The sequence below is a fragment of the Populus euphratica genome, unplaced genomic scaffold, assembly GCF_000495115.2.
Source record: "Populus euphratica unplaced genomic scaffold, PopEup_1.0 scaffold93.1, whole genome shotgun sequence".
In the NCBI taxonomy this organism is placed as follows: Eukaryota; Viridiplantae; Streptophyta; class Magnoliopsida; order Malpighiales; family Salicaceae; genus Populus; species Populus euphratica.
Genome location: NW_011499873.1, coordinates 740,636 through 762,815, shown reverse-complemented (window position 1 = coordinate 762,815; position 22,180 = coordinate 740,636). Strand labels below are relative to the sequence as shown.

Below are 22,180 nucleotides of genomic sequence, written 5' to 3'. Positions count from 1 at the left end.
TTATTTTCATGAATTAGTATTTAGCTTGTGATAACAACTCTTGAATATTTGTGGAGGCATATGATCCTCATTTTTTTTTTTTTTATTAAACATGTGCATCAGCTTTTGCCTCCGCAATTAAAATCTTTTCTATGTTAGAAAATATATTAACAACACTAAAATAATGTTTTTCTTAAATTATATAAAAAATTGATCACAAGTCATATCTAATGGCTAAAGGGGTTGGTTCGCTTATGCCAACGTGCTGTTTTTGGGTCTCTATTTAAACATGGATTTGTTTCAAAACACCCGCCCGCACGCGCGCACAAGACGCCATGGCCTCAAAGAACATCCAGCTGAGACATGATCAACATGACCAATGAGCATATCAATCCATGAGTCACCCTTTTTCTTTTTCTTTTTTTAATCAACGACATCCCTAATTCTTATTAAGGATGTCAATGGGTTAGGTTGGGTCGGGTTAGGTTTTTTTATGTATCGACATGACTAGGTACATCCATAACCATTACTTGCACTAGACCCACATCTAATTTAGTTGAGTTGAGTGAAGACCCACTAATACTTGATCCAATCATTTTTAATTTTTTTGAAAAATTATTAATTTATTTTTTAGGCACTCCACAAAATCACATTATAATAAATTTGTGCAAAAATTCTCACTAGTATCCCGTCAATAATTTTATATTTCTAAATTACATTTAAAATTAATGTTCTAAGATACTTAGCAACATAAAATTATGTCATTAAAACTATAACAATCCATATTGAATGCTAAATCATTCATAATTATTATGATTGTGTATACAAATCAATCAAGACATCTTATGTTTAGAAATCAAATATATATTGTTTAATCATGCAATTATTATTTGTTAAATAATTTTATATTATATATAATTTTTTAAGATATATCAACTATCTAACTTACATTATATACTATTTGATACTTGATATAGAAATATTAGATACAAACACTAACGGAAACTAATATACTAATTTTATATGTTCTTCGTTAATTATTTTTACCATTACATATTCATAATTATAAATTAAACTTAAATTATAAAAGATGGAAATTTAGATTGATTTTTACAAAGATTAATATACATGCATATAAATTAACAATAAGAATTTTTATGATTCATTATGTAAAATTTAATTAATAAGTGAAGATTACATGATTAAATTTGTTTTATAAATTTATAATAATTATATGTATTAATAAAAAAATTCAAAATAGTAAAAATACCAGATCAAGTGTATTTTGAGTAAATCCATCACCCACACCCAACAAAATAATTTTTTTATCCAATTTACTTCAACTCAGCCCATATAAAATCTTTATCAAGATAAGATGGTGTCTGACAGCGTGTTTTTTTTTTTTTTTAAATAAATTTGATTTTGTTTAACTACAAATTATTTTTTAAAATTATTTTGATGTATTCATATATAAAAAGTATTATTTTAATATATTTTCAAAAAAATACTGTCTCAAGTAATAACATCAAATACTCAATAGTCTACAGAGATCCTATGAAATTATCATAACAGATTGGCAATCCACGGACTCAGATGATCACGCGTGAGAACCTAGCTAGATTGCAAAAAAGTGCCACATGGACCATTACTGATTGTCACAATGATTACTTACAAGTTGCAGTACATCCTCCGATTTGCCAACATGTGAATTTTGGATTCCCAGCTTCTGCTTACAAGTGCAAAACAGAAAAAGCCTTCACGAGTATTCAGACAATCATTCAGCCAAAATAGCTGCCATGCACGCGCACCTCTAGGCTTTAAGACTCATGGAAATACCCGATCCATATGATGAGATTGACTGGTAAGTCCACCTAACATAACAATAATTAGCACATCAACCTTAGAAGTAAAGGCCGCATTCAAAAAAACATCATATCTTGGCAATAAAGTTAAACTTTGTTAATGCACTTCGAAATTTTATCCAAATCACATAATTTAACCGTTGCTGCAAGATAATAGCTTTCGTTAACAAAGAAACCAGAATGTTTCCAATCAAACTCCAGGTATATGGTCTGGCAAGAAAGATCTGGTGCCCAATTGGACATGAGGGGGGCTGCTGTCAATCCATCCTTCCCTTTAGGATTTTCTCTTTAATATCATCAGGGGTCCTGAAGCATAAACATAAGATTTGTTAAGACTCGTGACAATTGAAAGACTCAATGCCAGAAAGCTATATCCAACACTACACTATCATAAAGATGTACAATTTGATAAACTATTTGAATATGCATTGAAAGAGAAATTAATGGAAGGCCTACACAATATAGATGTGTCCTCCCCAACCACTCAAGCAGTCCCGATCTACTGATGCCAGCAACGCTTGGGATACAACTTCAAATAATTCATCTGGTTCCTGACCAGAGAACATAACATACAGTCAATAAATATTTCATGATCGGGTAGAAAGAAGAGGCTTTCAGACAGCAATCATAATAGTAATTCCCATCCACATAACTGATTGCTTGTTTGAGGCAACCAGCTTGGGAACTTAAACATATGGGATAGATGTCCATTAGAGTCACAAACCAGATCTGTGTGCTATACCAATAGCTTCTTTTGCAAAAGGGACATAACAAATCTCATGCATTAGACTGGCAATTGATGCAATTAATGACAACTACACAGTTTATGTTTGTAAACTTTTCTTTTATGAGACCACAAGATACCATGGTTCAAACTTGACTTGTAACGAAATTAAACTTGAAAATTATGCTACAGCCCAGTGCTTATACACTCACCAAGAAAAAAAGACATTGTACATAGATAATTGAATTATGGTCTTCACTCAAGTAGGATTATATTTTTAACTGGCAAGTATATCAATTTGTTGCCGATATTGTCTTGCACAAACAGCAGAATGATATGCCATGGGTGTCAAGTCACAAAATCCATACTCTATGGGTCAGCTTCAAATCATAAGTAGCTAAATTAACTAACCATGTCAGGCTTGAAAAATGCTTCACAAGCACCATAAAGGGACTCAGAGGCTGAGCCAGCAACAACAAAATCTTTTGCAAGTTCCCTGCATTTGGGAAAGAATGAAAATATTACAACTAAAATAAGCATAGCACCACATCAAGAAGATAAATTTATTTAAGGGAAACTGCACTTTGGCTTATTTCACAAGGCTATTGCTTATATGGGAAACACGGCAACTATTGATGTCAATAAGATATGTGGTGTAATTAATGGCATGTACCTAGACAGCATTCACATAATTTCAATAATCAAAGTGAACAACTTTGAAAACAAAGTCCAAGAACATCCATAACCGAGGTTTTCAAGACAAGTTACAGGTTTTGTCCGGTGTACATGAAATAACCTAAAAGTCAATGGTTCAACAAGAAGCTAGAGAGACAAGCAAATATAAGAGAAAACATCAATTATTTTTTTTATCTTGAAATAGAGTTTCCAACATGTCAAGAAGTAATTACACAAGACTACTCAAAATAAACAGGAGAAATTAGAGAAAAATTAAATAGAGCACTCCATGTTTTTCCAATCCACTAATAAAAAGATAAAAGATCTGCTACCTTCACTATGGGTCATAGCAATTTCCAGTTGCTGACAGAACCATAAAAGCGCTTCTAAAGTTTCAAAAGATAGAAAATATGAAATAAGTATAACATACTTGGCCCCAATGAAATCCATTGTGCAAATGAATGGCTTGTCATCACCATCCAATCCAGCAATAATGGGTTGGCAGAAATACGGACCGAACCTGAGAAAGAATCAATTGCATTTCATTTTCATGTACATATCGATATAGTGCTCTATATGAAATGTGACACAGAGAACCTCAGACTGCTACCAACATATCGATCTTTCTGCTAGTTGTGATGCCTGAACATCACAAAGCATTCTTGATATGCGACCAACGATAATATTGTTACTTATTACACCAACGAAACTTCATTCGTCCTAATTAAAATCAAATTAACACAGCGTGGACTGAACAAACCTTTTCTCGTAAAGTACAGCAGAAACAAGGTTAGCAAAAGTCTCAGGCTTCATGTCCCTTTCTTCTCGCAGCTGATACAATTTGTGACGGAAAACAAGCCTCTGATACCTACACATTATTACAACCACGCCCACAAACCAAAGAATCAATCCAACCTCCAAATCGCCACACAATTATCACAAAAAAACCCATGACTTGAAGCATGAAGCATAATTAATTTTTTTGTTCTCTCTCAATCCTTTTCTTTTGTCTTTAATGCGGTGAATTATAAAGCCTAGCCTAGTCTAAGGAAATCTCTACAATTCGAAAAGCTTACCGTATATCACAAAGTTTGAAAATTTATGCAAAAATCTAAAAAAAGGCCAAGAAAAATATTAAAAAATATATGTATAAAAAAATAAAATAATAGAAGATAATTGATGCGTGAGTGAGATATACAGAGTTTGGGCGTCAGTGCCAAGGCCAGAGAGACCGAGGAGGAGCTTATGGTGGATTTTGTAGATTCGCTGGAAATCAGTAGCGACTGTTTGAAGGTTAACTCCAAGTCGTCGGTCGCTAGCTATAGCGAAGCAGTTCTTGCCTACCATAGCTACTATGGCACTTCCATTGTACTCGAATATCTGCCAACCAAACAAAATTAAGAGAGAAAAATGTAATAACATGCAGAAATTAGGGTTTCATAGACAAGAAATGGTAGGAGATTTATGGAAGAACGGAAAACAACGTACCGACATCGGAAAACTGAGTGTTGGAGGGGGGAATATAGAGCAGGAGGAGAGAATGAAAGATTATTTAGGAGATCTTTGGGTTGATCTTTTACTGTTTCTGTAGAGGAAGTTCCATATAGAGTGGAATGCTGGCTGGCTTGAGGGAGAGGCAAGAAGTTGATATGGGCTGGGCCCAATAGGCCTAATTAGTAAACCCAATCTTAGAATTTCTTCTTCCTCTTCTTATGCAAGCAATTGAACCTCGTCTCTAGACAGAACAGCCCACAATTTATATATATTAAAAAATAAGTGGTAAAATAATTTATTAATAAAATAAATTTAAAATATAAAAAATTTGGATAAAGATAAATTTTTTAAAAATATATTATTTTATAGATTATTTTAAATAAAATAAATAAGAAAAAACAAATTAAAAAACTATTTTAAAATAAAAAAAATCATTATTATCAAACCTATAATTGATATATTATATGTTCTGTCTAGAGAAGGAGGGGTTGCCGTGATAATTCTAAACACGTCAAAGAAGATTGTCTTCAAACACCATACATGGTCTCCCTCGCCGCTTAAATATAATGTCATGTTTGATATATTAGTGTGTTTAATGCTTGTGTCAATCAGTTTTTTTTCAAGTTATATTTTATATTTATTAAAATATCAAAATATCCTTCAATTAATTTTATTATTATTAAAAAAAACATGAAAATACAAAAAAACCTTGAACGTAGTTTAACAAATTTTAATTTTAAAGGTAATTTAGTTGTTTCACTTTACTTCTTTTATTGTTAAAGATTATTACTAAAAACAATTAAAAAAATCTCATTTTTCTTTGTTTGCTGTTGGATTTCTCTCTATTGATGGTTAATGTAAAGAATTTTATATTACTTAAGTTATAATAATTGATTATTCATAGCATAGAAAAGAGAAAATTCTTTCTCCGATTAAATTTATTATTATTATTTTCTTTTCTATTTCTCTTTTTTTCTTTGTTTTTATATCTCATGTTTCTCTCTTCTTCTTTTTTTATTATTTATCTTCTATTATGTAAATATTCAATAGTTATCATGTCAATACCGTAAAATTTCTCTTATAACAAAGAATATTTCAATAAATTTGGCATCTTGTCTATGTATTTCTAAGAGCACATTCTTAAAAAACATCAAAAATGAACTAAAAGAGGATGTGGATCTTTTTATCATAACTTTTTTTTTTCTTGAGATTTATTATAAGTTGTGTGATGTGACAAATTCAACTTCTAGTTTCAGTAGCACTTGAGAAACCCTAGAAAAAAATGGCAAAGATATCTGTACAATGCGAGGCAACTTGGCATCAAAATTTGCTGGCATCAAATGTTGCATTATTAATGAAAAATAATATGCTCTTTTTCTATGAAAATATCATGTACATGAAAGTCGGGAGATATATCAAGTACATGAGCTTTTTTACACGCCGCGCCGCCCGGGAGATACAGGGCAGTTGAGGCACGCATATCTCCTGAAAGTGATCCTGTGTGTTTTGCATTGAGAAATAGTGAAAACTTACAGTATACTTTTCTTTTTCTGTAGTTATTTTAAACAAATTCTCCCCCCCTATTAAAAAGAAAAAATTACATTTAATTACATGCCAGTGTATTAATAATAATGCACCTCTCTTAATTTCAAAACAGCAATATATAATAATAATAATAATAATAATAATAAGGCAACCTTGATCATGAGGGAAATAAATTAAATCCATGAAAACGATTCAAATTCCCCGAAGATTGCTATTTCCTTAAATAATATACCTATTTTCCATATGGTCCAAAAGGAAGAAACTGGATTCGGTAAGATTCCTCGGTTGTCAACTCATTTTCTATACATCTCCACCGAAAAGTGTTAGGAAGCCTACCGAGTGGTATTTTCATTTTCATAGAGAGATAAAGAGAGAAAATCAAGGCAGATTGATGGATCAAGGATTGAGGTTTTTTCGCAAAAAAGAAGTCTGTTTTAGATAGGCACGTATAAACTGGCGCCCCTGTATACTCAAAGAGAAAAGATCAGTTCCAGTGCCGTAAATTTCAACCATTTTTTTATTCCGGTGAATATATACCGGATCGACGAGAGAGTTGCTTGAGATTTCTCTGGTCACTGAGGAGTAGGGTTGGGCAAATAGAGATGAGTTGGATGCTATGGTGGAGCTTATCGCTATCTGCAAGTGCAATAGTCATCATGGCTCATGGAGGCAGCAACGTTACGTACGATTCAAGATCTTTGGTCATCAATGGGAAACACAAAATCATTTTCTCTGGTTCGATTCACTATCCTCGTAGCACTCCTCAGGTACTCTTGTATCCTTCTCTTCTATGCATCTCTTGTTTTAATCTGTTGATAATTTTTGTCGTGGAGGATGATGGTACAGGATCTTGGCCTTTCGATCCAACACAATCTTAATTAATTTAAAAGAATATGTTAATTGCTGTTCAAGAAACCTTGTTGGTCTGTGGCTTTCAATTTCTAGCGTGAATGGTTTTAAACCTAACCACCACTGCTATTTTTTTGGCTAGACCTCCTTGGAATTCAACCCGAAGACTGGAGGATCAGCAATTTCTTTTCTCTTTCAATATGCATTTTTTTATAATTTTCTTTTTAAATGTTAAGCGAAGATCATCAACACCAGAGATTATATATTTTTAATTTGTTAAAAAAAGAGGATTATAAAAGAAACGAGTACTTTTTTATTCTTAAAAAAGGTTTATAATATTTTTAACTAAGAAATCATTAATTTCTGGCGTTCTTATATTTGAATAAAAAAATGGAACACTCTGTTCTCCCCTCCCAGATTTTATTAATTATTTTGCTTTGAAAGGAATGTTTGGTTAGAATTTTAAGATAAATCTTTTAATTTCTTAGAGTGAAAGGTGATTTTTATAACAATAATTCTGAATTATATTAGCTTACACTTAAAAAAAAAAAAACATGGAAAGTGATGCCATTTGATATGTAAGGTTGTTTATTAATTTATTTAAGAAATAAAAAAAACTTTGAGTATATAAAATGAACCTTTTCTTTTATATGATTAAAGTAAAAATATTTTAAAATTAACCATCTCAATTATTTCACTTTAAGTATATTAGGCATTAGCTTGTATGGATCTTAATTAGATTATATAATCTTATTATTTAAAAAAAAAATATAATGTTTTGATTATTGTTACTTTTTTAATTATGTTTTTTATAATATTTGTGTGTTTTTGAGAAAATAATTCATCCCTTAAGAAATCTATTTAGATTTATTTAAATTAATTTATTTTAAAAAAATTAATTAGATTATATATTCAATGATAATTTCAATTTAAATGATTTTATCAATAATATAATAAAGTACAACAAATTTCATAATAATAATAATAATAATAACAACAATAATAATAAAAGCTAATCCTGTCTTCAACATTACGGTATATTCTGAAGGCTGAATTTCATGAGATATAATATTTATTTCCCTTAAGGTCCCAAGTTTGTTTTATTACTTTTCCACATTCTTGCTGGCCTCTTTTTTTATATATATATTTTTAAAAAATTTAAATTAATTTATTTATTTTAAATTAATTTATTTATGCTTTTAGATTATTTTAATACACTAATTTTAAAAAATTAAAAATATATTTTTTTAATATATTTTTAAATAAAAATACTTTTAAAAACAACCATAATAACGCAGTTCACAGTCAACTCGTTGACCAAGATCTCTTGAGCCAATCACCTGATTACACAATCCATAAATATAACAAATGGGGATTTGAACCGACATGAACGTCTGGCTTACAGATGGCGCTCATCTGTTGGATTGCAAACAACAGTCATATCCACGTAGACGAGTCTTACATGTTGGATCGTAAAGAGCACGGCCTCACGTTCGAATTACAAACGACATGTCACATATCGTGGAAAAATTAATTTCTCATGAACGATCTGTAGTCTACGTTAGTAATGTTATGATGACGTGGATTTGCAGATGTGGCCATATTTAATATCCAAGGCCAGAGCAGGAGGTTTAGATGCCATCGACACTTACGTATTTTGGAATCTTCACGAACCACAACAAGGACAGGTGACCATCGATTAATCTGTGAACATGAACCAAAGTCATAGCGTGGCTGTATTGTTTAAAAGATTATTCTTTATTATTATTTTGATATATTAATATTAAAAATAAATTTTAAAAAATAATAAAAATACCGCAGTATCATCTAAATTATTTGTACTGATACCAACATTCGCGGTGCCAATGCAGCACGATTTTAGTGGAAGAAAGGATTTGGTGAGGTTCATTAAAGAAGTTCATGCGCAGGGACTCTATGTGTGTCTTAGGATCGGACCCTTCATCGAGGGTGAATGGACTTATGGGTAAGAAAATTTAGGAAAAATTATTAGATATATTAAAAATTGTAGTTCTCCCTTGTGTATAAATACAGTATTCATCGTCGAGACAAAGAGTGTTTACCTGATGAATATTTATTTATTTGCAGAGGTTTGCCATTTTGGCTGCATGATGTACCAGGAATCGTTTTTCGTTCTGACAACAAGCCATTCAAGGTATTATAAAAGCACTACTAATTATTTATCAATCAGTGATTGATGACTAAAAGAAGAAAATTACTGAGCTCATTTCCATTTGTTAACTGGCAGTATCATATGGAAAGGTATGCGAAGATGATAGTAAAAATGTTGAAAGCAGAGAAGTTGTATGCTTCACAAGGAGGGCCAATTATACTCTCACAGGTTTCCAGTTCATGAATTTATGCAGTTTTTTTTCTTCTTATTTCCATGTTGCAACATCTCTGCAATCCCATTTTAATGATATTTAGAGTTGTAAACATGTAGATTGAAAATGAATATGGAAATGTTGAAGCAGCATTCCATGAGAAAGGGCCACCTTATGTTAAGTGGGCAGCAAAGATGGCTGTGGGGCTGCATACTGGTGTTCCCTGGGTAATGTGCAAGCAAGATGATGCTCCTGACCCGGTGGTCAGTCTCCTTTTTGCCTACAGCAGATTTAATAATTCTTCAAAAATTTAGATTTCAATATTTATTTGAAATTCCTCTGGCTTGGTGAAATAATGAACTGATATTGCATTTGCAGATAAATGCATGCAATGGGTTGCGATGTGGAGAAACATTTTCAGGACCAAATTCACCGAGGAAGCCTGCAATATGGACAGAGAACTGGACAAGTGTGTATGTGTCAATCAAATCCTCTGTGCTCATTATAAAACTACCACTTTGAATTTGGATTTATCTTGGAATATGATTTCCTGATTCAAATACGAAAAATGGAAGGCATAGAAGATCCCCTTTTTCTTAAATTCTCTGCCAGTTCTCAAAAGCAAGTCATTCAAATTTACTTCTTTTGGCATCTAGACACCCTTTTGAAACTTTCTGGGAACAGGAGAGATAGTGTCTATCAGAGTTAAGATTTCTTGAAAACTTGTTTGTTTTTGCGTTTCAAAATTGCTTTTGAAAAAATTATATTCCAATGCTGTCATCTTTTCAATGCAGATCTGATTCTCTAGCTATACTTCTGGCTTTTAAGCAAATTACGACGTAAAAGAACATGTCTGTTTGATAATCGATTTTAAAGGGTTATTAAATAGCTTGCTTCCACCTAATGACTCTGTTATCTCATGAAGCTACCAAACATATGGTAAAGAAACTAGATCGAGATCTGCTGAAGACATAGCATTTCATGCTGCACTATTCATTGCGAAGGGAGGAAGCTTTGTGAATTATTATATGGTTTGCTTCTCATTCTCATGACCATCCTGCTCTATTTATCAATTTTTCTGAATGTCAATAAGTCAAATGAAAATATCATTCAACATACATGGTTTCTTAAAATCATTCCTTTATTCTAGTATCATGGAGGAACCAATTTCGGAAGAACAGCTGCTGAGTATGTACCTACAAGTTATTATGATCAAGCCCCTCTTGATGAGTATGGTAAGTTCTGGTTTAATGTCAAGTACCTGTTTTATCTTATCAAAGACAAATCTGACCTACTGAGTGGGTGCATAGGTTTGTTGAGGCAACCAAAGCATGGTCATCTGAAGGAATTACACGCTGCAATAAAGCTATGCAGGAAGCCTCTACTTTCCAGAAAATGGATAAATTTCTCTCTGGGCCAACTGCAAGAAGTAAGAACTCGGTATAATAGCTTGTAGCGATTTTAATTTCCTATTTTCCTCAGAATGCATTTTTTCCAGTAATCTTAATCTTGCAAAGTGAAAAATGTATATCACGACTGCGTTGATTGAAGGCCTTTGCATTCGAAAGAAATTCAGACAACTGCGCTGCATTTCTCGTGAACCATGATGGGAGAAGCAATGCCACGGTCCATTTCAAAGGGTCATCGTATGAATTACCTCCAAAGTCAATTAGCATCCTACCAGACTGCAAAACCGTTGCCTTCAACACTGCCCAAGTATGGTTCAGGCCCAAGTACTAATTTTTACCACTCGCATACGATATTCCTGCGGAAAACAAGAAATCATGCGTTTCTTCTCCATTTTTAATTTTCTATTTTGGACAGGTAAGCACGCAATATGGTACAAGATTGGCCACAAGAAGGCACAAATTTGATTCAATTGAACAGTGGAAAGAATATAAAGAATATATTCCTAGTTTTGATAAAAGTTCTTTGAGAGCAGACATGCTACTAGAGCACATGAATACAACCAAAGATTCATCCGATTATCTTTGGTACACTTTCAGGTAAACAAAGATGATGATATGATAAGATCAACTAGACCTGAAATCTTGTTATACATGCCTGAACCACGTTTTCATGCACTGATATGCACTGCATTCTATAATGTTTTTTCTGCAGGTTTCACCAAAATTCCTCTGATGCTCATTCTGTACTCACGGTGAACTCCCTTGGACACAATTTACATGCATTTGTCAATGGAGAATTTATAGGTAGGTTATCACATCCATTCTATTTATTTTTTGAAGGATCTCATATGCGAATCCAAATATTTTGCCACAAAATTTTCTTAAAGTACAATCATTTTAAAGCACAGAATTTTCACACAGACCATGACAGCTTGAATTTCCTGGGATATTAGGAACTCTCTCTTTGATAATCAAACTTCCCAAACATAATGTTATAGATCTTGTTTTCTAGGATCTGCCCATGGAAGTCATGACAATAAAAGTTTCATCCTGCAGAGGATTCTTCCTCTAAAGCGTGGAACCAATTATGTTTCCTTACTCAGTGTGATGACTGGATTGCCGGTACTTCTCTATCTTAGTTTTTCTTCATAAACTTGCAGTCTTGAACTGTGGTTGTGGTCCACCTGACTGTGATAGAATGTTTCATTACATCGACAAAATCCCAATGTTAACTCACTTTTATTTGTGCATTGGCCTTAAGGATGCGGGGGCATATCTCGAACGAAGAGTTGCTGGACTACGTCGTGTGACCATTCAGCGCCAACACGAACTTCATGATTTTACTTCTTATCTATGGGGCTACAAGGTACGTAATTGTCTTCTAGCAAATAAGTTGATCCCAATCTTTACGAGCTTAGTTTTATTTTCAACATTTATGATATTGCTGTATCCCTTCCATTTTCTGAGACACACATTTCCTCTCATTAGTGAAATTGGCTTGCCATCATTTTTTATCAAAACCATTTTCACCTTTTTCCCATGAAAATCCCTTCCTTTTCTATGGTTTCTTATCCTTGGCTGGTCCATATTTTTCACATTATCGATTATTCCATGTAATTCCTGTACAAAGTCAAACTGATACAAGTATAATTTTCCCAAGGTTGGGTTGTCAGGTGAGAATATCCAACTTCATAGAAACAACGCAAGCGTTAAAGCTTACTGGAGTCGGTATGCAAGCTCATCTCAGCCACTCTCATGGTACAAGGTACATTAATTTGGTCAATGATAATTCTTGATTGAATCAGATTTATATTTAGTCCTTATCAACCTCCTAATTTATTGCAAACTTGCAGAGTATTTTTGATGCACCTGTAGGAAATGATCCTGTTGCATTGAACCTTGCATCCATGGGCAAGGGTGAAGCTTGGGTTAACGGCCGAAGCATTGGCAGATACTGGGTCTCATTTCTTGACTCTGATGGGAATCCCTATCAGACATGGTAAGCTTTAGAAATAATATTTGTTTTTCGTGAATGCAAATATTAACGTAATTGTTCTTTTATTTCTCGCATAACACGATCAGAATTATTTATGTAGCAGTTAGATTGTAATCTTTGCTTACAATATGGGCAACCATTTTTTCTTTCAAGGAACCATATACCTCGATCTTTCCTCAAACCTTCAGGGAACCTATTAGTTATACTGGAAGAAGAAAGGGGAAACCCTCTCGGAATTTCCTTAGGCACCATGTCAATTACGAAAGTATGTGGTCACGTGTCCGTTTCACACCCACCGCCAGTGATCTCATGGCAAGGAGAAAACCAGATTAACGGGACCAGAAAAAGGAAATATGGTAGGAGGCCCAAAGTTCAGCTCCGTTGTCCACGCGGAAGGAAGATTTCAAGCGTTCTCTTCTCGAGCTTTGGAACTCCTTCGGGTGATTGTGAAACTCATGCCATTGGAAGTTGCCATGCATCTAATTCTCGAGCCACTGTAGAGAAGGTGAGATCTCCGTTCCTTTCTCTAATTAATGGTTGTCGGGAATATTAAAATGTAATCGTATATTGTTAATCAGACTTTCTCCAATTCTCTCCAATATCTCTAGTTATTTTTTATCTGTGATGAAGTATAATCTTTTCGATTTCCTATGTTTTGCAGGCTTGTCTTGGTAAGGAAAGATGTTCCATTCCTGTGTCAACCAAGAACTTCAAAGGTGATCCATGTCCAGGCATTGCAAAATCTTTGATGGTTGATGCTAAGTGCGCTTAAGGAACACTTTAGTGTCACCTCTGTTACAGCTCCTCTGAGGAAATCCACAGGTTATTCATCAATATACTGTTCAGAGTGTAATTTTCAGTGGTTTAGAATGAATACTTGATAGTTTCACCGTCAAAATTTAATTGTATAAACTTGGATTGTATTCGTAAGATAAAGTCTTAAATCATAAGTAGAGAATAAAATCGGGAGACAGGTTGTTAAGGAGACGAGAAAGAGATTGAAATAATTTTACCATGCTAAGTAAAAAGATCAATTTATCCCAATCAATTTAATAATGATCACTAAATCACATGAAAAAAATATTATTACCCCATCAATAGAGCTATTAGATTTAGTGAGAATAGCAAAAACATCAAAAAATTATTGTTTCGATTTATAATTTTTTTTCCTAGAAGAGTTCTAAAAAATACTTTCTTCTTCTTGAGCCTTAAAAAATAATTATTAATTATTAATAATGTTTCAATCTATAGATATTTTGTTCTTCTTCTTGAGTTTTAAAAAATACTTTCTTCTTCTTGAGCCTTGAAAAATAATTATTAATTACTCTTTAAACACCATAAAATTTCTCATCAGATTGTCTCGTAAGATTATCTCATATGACTTCTAAATCTCAAGATTCAGCAATGGTTGTATATACCTCAATAAAGAGATGGTTCAATAATAAGCTATATATTTAGTCCGCCTTGTAAAAGTATTTAAGTCATTTCGATTAGTGTTTTGAGATAGAAAAAAATTGAAATATTGAGGTTAAAAAATATATATATTCAATTTAAAAAGTGCACGTAAAATAGGAAAAGGAAAACTCAAAATGGACGTGGGCTCTGAATCATCTGCTATTTCCTGATTGTCGATGGATAACACGAATAAAATTATATTAAAATTGAATCAAGCCCTCAAGCGGATCCTGCCTCAAAACCCTAGCTCATTTCAAATGCTGTGACAATTCGGTGAAACGCGAATCAGAGGAGGAGAATCCGTGCCACATTTCGGTTAGAGAGATGTTGATGTTGAGGAAATCGAGGAGAGCTGATTTGGCTGCGGACTGGGAGGGGGGGTGGTAGATTTGGCAATACACGTCGCCGTTTTGGTGGTGTTTGAGGGGGATTAAGCCAGGACCGAGAGGTGCATGTGTATTGGAGAGGACCGGTTTGTTTCCAACGGAAGGTTTGGCCCGTAGGGAACGTGAGCGGGAGTGAGAGTTCTGACGGGGTCAGGTTGAGTGGGGCCCGGTTTGTTGGTTTGAAAATTAACTTTTGCTGTTTTTTGGACGAGTGGCGGGGTTGATGGAACTGGTACGTGATTATTTGGTGGTGGTGAGCGGCGGTGGAGGTCTGGCTCGCTTCATCGTTGGTGCTGAGAAGACGGTCAAGTTATTCGTTCCCTCCCAGTGTGGAGTCTGGCGCCGCGCTCTGTTTTTTTTTTGGGGCCTCTGTATTTTGGGGAATAATTATTTTTTTGCGCTTTAGGGCCGTAATCTCGTGGTGGGGGCCAGATTAAGATTAAGAATTAAAGAAAAATCTATTTCAAGTTTTCAACTCATGGTTTAATGGTTTTACTGTTGGATTATCTGTTTTTTTTCCCGTCCGTCGTTTTTTTTAATTTAACCATTAGATTTATTAAAAATTATACTTCATATTTATTTTTTACAAAATTACTATAATCTAAAAAAAATCCTTTTTAAAATAAAAATTCAAAAATTGAGAGCTAGGAAACCCAGATTAAAAAAAAAAGATAACCTTTTTTAAAATAAATTGTGTCAACGTTTTAAGCCTTGAGATTTATTAAAAAAATCCATCCCTTTAGTTTGACAGCTATATATTTTAGTTTAAAATATTATTTTGTTTATATTCTTATCCATAAATTTAAGAGAAGAGAGAATTAGTAAGGTTAAGGGAGTTTTTTTTTGTGGTTGATTTTATGTATTTTAACCAGGTATTTTTAGTACGGAAGTTAGGTTTTTTTTTTTTCAGATTGTAAGAATTTTTCGTGTGTTTCATGTGAAACGAGGTTAAAAATTAAGCTTTCAGCCCAAAAATCTATAGCTTGATTCTCCAGCCACTTATGTGGTGGCTAGGATTTAGGCATGCGAGTGACATGTTGAAGGCTTTTTAAAAAACCAATAGGTTGGCAGCACATTGTCCATCTAGTTTGAGGGGAAAAAAAGATAAAGGCCTAACTGCATGGTCTGGGTTTCAGGCTTATGCGCTTGGTTTTTTTAATTAAAAAATCCAACAATCAATATTTTTTTTATTGAAAAATAAATAATTTAAAATATAATATATATAATTTCTTTTAAATCTGAAGATTAGTTAATCATTCTTCGGGTGCTGTCATGTTAATTTTTATTTATTTTATACTTCATTGCTGAACAATCAATCCTTTTTACAACCCATCAGAATTAATATTTTATTATTTTATTTGGTTGCTGTGTTAGGATTGTTAAATTTTATTATCATATAATTAAATAAAAATTAATTTTAAAAAATTAATTTTATTATATATAATTAAATTCATGATTCGAATTATAATTTTAGTTGTGTTCACTCAAATTGAATATGTATATTGTCATCTTCCTATTAAAAAAAATATTATTAAGAATTTTTTTTACTTGATATACATTCTAAACAATTTTTTAAATTATTTTTAAACTCATTAAATCAATTAAATTACTGTAGGTTAACCCTCTAGATAAAAATATTTAATTGAATGCCCAGCATATAAAAAGATTATAGTCAAAAGGTTTCGAGGATGATTAGCTATTTTGGATTTAACAACACCGTTAAAAAGCTTTCAACAACAATCTAAAATGATTGTATTATTATTGTCATTATATTTATTAATGCAATTGCATTAAAATTATTATGATGTTGTTTTTAACAATTGAAACTTGATTTTGAAAAAATAATAATGTCGTGTAAGAAACATATGTTACGTTGATTTTTTTTTTTTTAAATAGCATCTCAATGAGATAAAGGGGTTTTAGTTAGAAATGTATATTATTATTTTTTTATTTGTTTGGATATATCTTCCTAGTGCTTCTTTTTTTTAATATATGTTTTTTTTACAAAAAACGCAAAAACTTTTATAAAAAAATTATCTTGCTGGGATTTAAATTATTACTACTGGGATACACAATATCAGTATCATGTAAATTAAGTTAAAAATAAATAAATGGTTTTTGGTAGGACATGATCACATATCTTTATTTATGTTCATTTCTCAACTTCACGGCCTATTATTTTATTAATGTGATGAATGTTTTTAACATTTATTAAGTCATACAATTTTCGTTATATTTTATTAAATACTTGCATCAAATTTGTAGCTAATGATTTAAAATCGGTGTATTGTTGGCCAATTATTTAGTTGGAATACTATAGGTAGAGTTTAGTTCCTACTGTGGGATAAAAGGGGAAGACAATGAAAAAGAAATTTATTAAAAGAATACAGATTTAAATTTTTTTTTGCATGGAGGGTAATTTTATAGTGATTTTTGCACTTTCAACAACATGAGATGGAAAAGAAACATTTCTCAAAATACAATATTTATTATTTTATTAATAAAATATTTTTATAAAAAACTTTTTAATTAAAAAAATTGTTCAATTAAAAAATACAATAATAAAAATAATTATTATTATAATTTAAAAAACAACCTAGAAGTCAAACCGAGACAAGGTTTATGTTGTAAGTTGAGATGGTTAATCCATTTAACTCTTTTAAAAAAATAAAATAAAATAACCTTGTTTTGATTAATTTTTTTTTATAAAAAAATTGATAATTTTTTCACTCATGCTATATTTCATGTCAACTTGAGTTTTCAATCAAGGGAGTTCAAATAATTTTCCCTTTATTTTTTCTTAAAATCATACTAGTTTAGGTTATAGATATGCCTAGTTTTGAATGAACTTATTAAAATCAATTTTAGTTTTATAATTAAAGTTATTATAATGTTATTAATCTCAACTTTTAATATAAATTAAAAAAAAAATATTTATTTAAAAAAAAAAACAAAATATGCAAGCTTGATAAAAAAAAAATACATGCTAATGGTAAATTATATTTTTTTCTTTATATTTTATCATATTTGTGTTGATCATGACCGAATATGACATAGAAATAATTATATCCTGTACATCACTACTAAACACAAATACAAATACAATTACATCTTTGTTTTTTTATATGTTGTTTCATATATTTTTATTATTTGTATTTTTTATGATTTTATAGAAAAAATATATATTTAAAATAAATAAAAAATACTATTGTAATGAATAGTATTTAATATTTTAAAAAGATACGTAAGAATAATATTTTTTTATAAGAGGAATGCTAACATTTTATTTAACTTCCCCTGAAAGCATGAAAAAAAAGAAAAAAAAGAAGAAGCTAAAATATTGTTTTTTTATTGCTTTATTTTTGACTCTCCATTTAGCATGTAGGAGTTGCTCTTAAGCTTGCCCGGTTCTCTTCTAGACATGGTTAAAATTCAGGGGTAATTATATTATCCTTAAATGGGTACTATTGAAGACTAGAATTAAATCTCCAAGGGTTAATTTTTTTTAACCTTCGCAATTTGTTATTTCTTTTTTCTCCCTTTCTCCCTTTTTACATTGAAATTTATAATCATTACTAATATTTTAATTTTTTTCTTTATTCATAAACAATTCAACTTTCAATTTGTTATCACATTAAATAATTTTAAAACTAACATTACGCTTATAATTACTACTCAGGTATAATTTATCTTTACCTTTTAATTTTGTAGCAGATACCGAATAAAAAAAACACAAAAAAAACAAAGTTATGCATGCTCCAGCTTTCTACGGCAATACGCCGCCAAGCAGGCAGCGGCAGGTGGCCCGAAAAAAAAGAAAAAAAGAAAATGAAGAAACTTCCGGCAATTCGTGCATGCAGTGGACAGTGAAATTGTTAAACGACCTGCATCCCTCTTACAGGATGCAAACCTTGGAAATATTTGTACGTGCTATATTGATACATTTTAAAAATATATTTTATTTGAAAAAATATTAAATTTATATATTTTTAACAGTTTTTATAATTTTAATATACTAATATAAAAATTAAAAATATTTTTTCAATATACTTTTAAATAATTTTTTTTTTAAATCAACACAACCTTACCGGACACATGTTGATTACCACAACAAATACAAGTTTATTAATTAGCAATAAAACTGAATAAAAAAACAAATAAAAGAAAAACGTTTTGATAAAAGAAACAAAACTTTCGAGCATGTGTCACCCACTCTCCATCCACTTTTAACATGAAAGCACATTCACGCCCTAGTTCGCGTGTCGCTCAGCGGACACTGGCACTCTACTCCACAGCTACACATTGTCAGCAGCTAGTACAAGACGAAAAACCCACCAAAAAAAGAAAGAAAGAAAATGATCAAAAAGGAAAATTACACTTTCACCTCTGAGGATTCACAAATGTTCCACTTCGACCTCTATATTTTAAACTCTTACAGTGCCAACCTTAAAAAATCTCACTTTGGACCCTGACTCACGAGACTTCAAGGCCGTTAAGTTTTTGGAGCCCCCCCAATAAAAAAAGAAAAAAAAAAGAAAATTATTTAGTAAAATTCTTGAAATTAATTTAAAAGATGTTTGAAAGCCAAAGTTATTTTGAAAATTATTTAAAATAAAAAAAATCTTGAAAGTAAAATGCTGTTACTAATAAAATCATAAGAGAAAAACATGCATTATTTCATAGTTTTATTTTAATGGTAAAATATGTTTCAAAGTGACAATCAAGTGGATTTTATCTGGAGTAATAAAATAATTTGTCATAATATACATGATTGTTAATGATAAATTATTACATAAGAATACATTTTGGTTGTGTTGCATGATATATAGAAACGTGCATACATATAGAGAATAATACCTATTTTTTTTTTAATATATACTATGATAAAGAATAACACTAAAAAAAGAGAGGGCATGTGCATCACAAAGGACGGATAAGAAGTTCCTTGAGAAAATATTTTTATAAAAATAACAGAAAATGGTTTTTTAAATTCCAAATTTCCATTTTTTTAATATATAGTTTTTATATAAAAAATACGAGATAAAAAAAGAGAAACATAAAAAATATTAATAGTTTATACAAGATCATAGAAAATCATTTTTTAATAAAAAACTAATTATTTTTTGAAGCATTTTCATTTAATATTTATTATCACATGGAAAAGAAACCCAAGAGAAAAATGTGAAGAGGAAACCATGGAAAATAACCTTTTCAAATATCACGAGCAAAGAGTCGATTTCGAGAAATTAGAAACTACAGAAACCGAAGTGTAATATTGGTGAATTTACAGGTGCTAAAATATATATATCTATATATATAGTGGACAAACGAAAAGAAGATCGATAGAGAGGGGGGAGAGAGAAACGGAATGCCCCAAATCGATACTTGGCTTTGCAAGAGACCAAACAAAGCAACAGCGCCAGGCTCACAATCAGATAGATAGAAGAGAGAGATCACCACTCTCTCTATCCCACTTCCATTACTTTGATTCCCATTCAACCAATCAAAGACCCCACAAATCTCCACATTTCCCTCTACTCCAACAATGCCAGCTTCCCCATCTTTCCCTTCTTCAGGTACTTCTCTTTTCCCACAAATCCCCAAAACCCCTCTTCTCTCTCTCCCTCTCTAAAATTCAAACATTTACTGCTATCATAACTCCCTCCACCCATCAGTCAGATTATTTCTATCTAATTTCTTTTCTTTGCTTTGATCTCGACAGATGGTAGGGGCAAATGGAAAAGGCGAAAGCGAGGAGACTCTCAAATCACTCGAAAACCACCAAAGCACCACCACCAAGAAGAACCTGAAGAACCCGAAGACGACGACGACGCGGTTGAGGCAGACGACCATAACAATAACATCGTCTACAGAGAAGATTCCGAAGACCCGAACCCACGTCAACAACCCAACGGACCCGATCCAAACCCTCAAGAGACCGAGGTTTTAACTGACGGCGGGGTCCGCATATGCGATTTCCCTCCGGTCACGCGGTTTGCTGTGAACCGCCCTCACGCGTCTGTGATGGCGATTTTGGCGGCCGAAAGGTTCAATTTAGCTGGAGAAAGCAGTAATAGAGTCCAATTAGCTGTGAATCTGGAGAATGTATCGTACGGGCAGCTGCAGGCAGTGTCTGCTGTGACAGCGGAGATTGTTGGGAGTGATTTGGAGAGGAGTGACGGAGGGAATTCGGGGTATGTAGTGACGCCGCCGCAGATTATGGATGGACAGGGTGTCTTGAAGAGGTTTTGGAGTAGATTTCACGTGGTCCCGATGCATTCAGGTGTGAAATTATCACTATCGTTTACTAATTTTTTGGGTCTATTTTTAGGTTTTTCTCCTCCTTGCTGATGTTCATGTTGAAGCGAGTGTTTCATTATCACTGTTGAGATAGATATGGTAGGGTTTTGTGTGATTAATTAGAGATTGGAAGATGAATTTATGTTTGCTTTAGCTATGGAAAGTTGGTTTTAGTGGTGGTATTGAACTCGAGGTTTTCAGCTGCTTTTGGTTTTTAAGTATTAAATATTGGAGGAAAAAGAAACAGTAATTGGGGGATTCATTGCTTGTTTGCTAATTTGAGGATTTGATTTCTTTGGGGCTTGGTTGTTTATCTGGAAAATATATGAAGGGCTTACCTAGTAAAATAGAGAGGCAAATTGTATTTATTGCAATCGTAATTGTTGGTCTCATTTAGAGGACCTTAACTTAGATATAACTTCTCATAACAAATATTGAACATCTTTTTTCTTAATATTTCCATGATTATTAGCTTTTTGCTTTTTTGGTGGGGGACAAATTGATATTCTATTTGAACTCCTTTTTAGCTGTACTTTATTCATACTTTTATTGATTTTGGTATGTTATTGTTGTGCTTCTCGGGGAGTAGATTGGTTTTCACCGCTCTCGGTTAATCGACTGGAGAGACAGGTGGTGCCACATTTTTTCTCTGGAAAATCTTCAGATCACACACCAGAGAAATACATGGAGTGTAGAAACCGCATTGTTGCTAAATATATGGAGAATCCAGAGAAGAGGCTCACACTTTCTGATTGTCAAGGATTGGTAGTCAGTATTGACATTGAAGATTTAACTCGAATTTTTAGATTTCTTGATCATTGGGGAATTATCAATTACTGTGCAGCTGCACCAAGTTGTGAATCCTGGAGCGGGGGGTCCTATTTAAGGGAGGATCCAAATGGTGAGGTTCATGTACCGTCAGCTTCCTTAAAGTCTATTGATAGTTTGATCCAATTTGACAAGCCCAGATGTAGGCTCAAGGCAGCTGATGTTTATTCATCATTTTCATGTCATGGTGATGATTTCGCTGACCTGGACAACAGAATTCGAGAGTGCTTATCTGAAAATTGCTGCAATTGTTGTTCTCAGCCTCTTCCCTCTGTTTTCTACCAGTCACAAAAGGAGGTAAATCCTCATTTCCTCTTTCCCTACTTTTGCTTATTA

General features: G+C 32.3%; 3 protein-coding genes across 5 annotated transcripts in view; 2 read left to right on the top strand and 1 right to left on the bottom strand.

The window, feature by feature from the left end:
* Positions 1-1,890: 1,890 nt before the first annotated feature.
* Positions 1,891-4,870, bottom strand: PBC2 (20S proteasome beta subunit C2). The gene is made up of 7 exons (XM_011029188.1): positions 4,729-4,870; positions 4,439-4,620; positions 4,001-4,108; positions 3,671-3,760; positions 2,977-3,061; positions 2,298-2,392; positions 1,891-2,147 (listed from the first exon to the last, which is right to left on the bottom strand). The coding sequence occupies exons 1-7, from the start codon at positions 4,732-4,734 to the stop codon at positions 2,099-2,101; spliced, it is 615 nt and encodes a 204-aa protein (XP_011027490.1). The 5' UTR covers positions 4,735-4,870; the 3' UTR covers positions 1,891-2,098.
* A 1,761-nt stretch (positions 4,871-6,631) lies between these two features.
* On the top strand, positions 6,632-13,837 carry BGAL16 (beta-galactosidase 16). Its single transcript, XM_011029187.1, has 19 exons — positions 6,632-7,046; positions 8,721-8,816; positions 9,000-9,112; positions 9,235-9,301; positions 9,395-9,487; positions 9,590-9,733; positions 9,849-9,943; positions 10,396-10,501; positions 10,621-10,705; positions 10,781-10,899; positions 11,022-11,186; positions 11,295-11,476; positions 11,592-11,683; positions 11,892-12,001; positions 12,141-12,245; positions 12,540-12,644; positions 12,733-12,878; positions 13,029-13,380; positions 13,537-13,837. Exons 1-19 carry the CDS (start codon positions 6,882-6,884, stop codon positions 13,645-13,647), a joined length of 2,451 nt encoding a protein of 816 aa, XP_011027489.1. The 5' UTR covers positions 6,632-6,881; the 3' UTR covers positions 13,648-13,837.
* A 6,218-nt stretch (positions 13,838-20,055) lies between these two features.
* LOC105127770 (SWI/SNF complex subunit SWI3C-like) overlaps positions 20,056-22,180 on the top strand; it is a 6,591-nt gene continuing 4,466 nt past the window's right edge. For 2 of the 3 annotated variants that reach the window (XM_011029186.1, XM_011029184.1), the window contains exons 1-3: positions 20,057-20,292; positions 20,439-20,999; positions 21,606-22,141. In XM_011029186.1, the coding sequence (XP_011027488.1) occupies positions 20,262-20,292; positions 20,439-20,999; positions 21,606-22,141 (1,128 nt within the window). In that variant the 5' untranslated portion in view covers positions 20,057-20,261. Of the gene's footprint in view, positions 20,293-20,438; positions 21,000-21,605; positions 22,142-22,180 lie in introns of all 3 variants that reach the window. The other variant, XM_011029185.1, reaches the window with a different exon arrangement.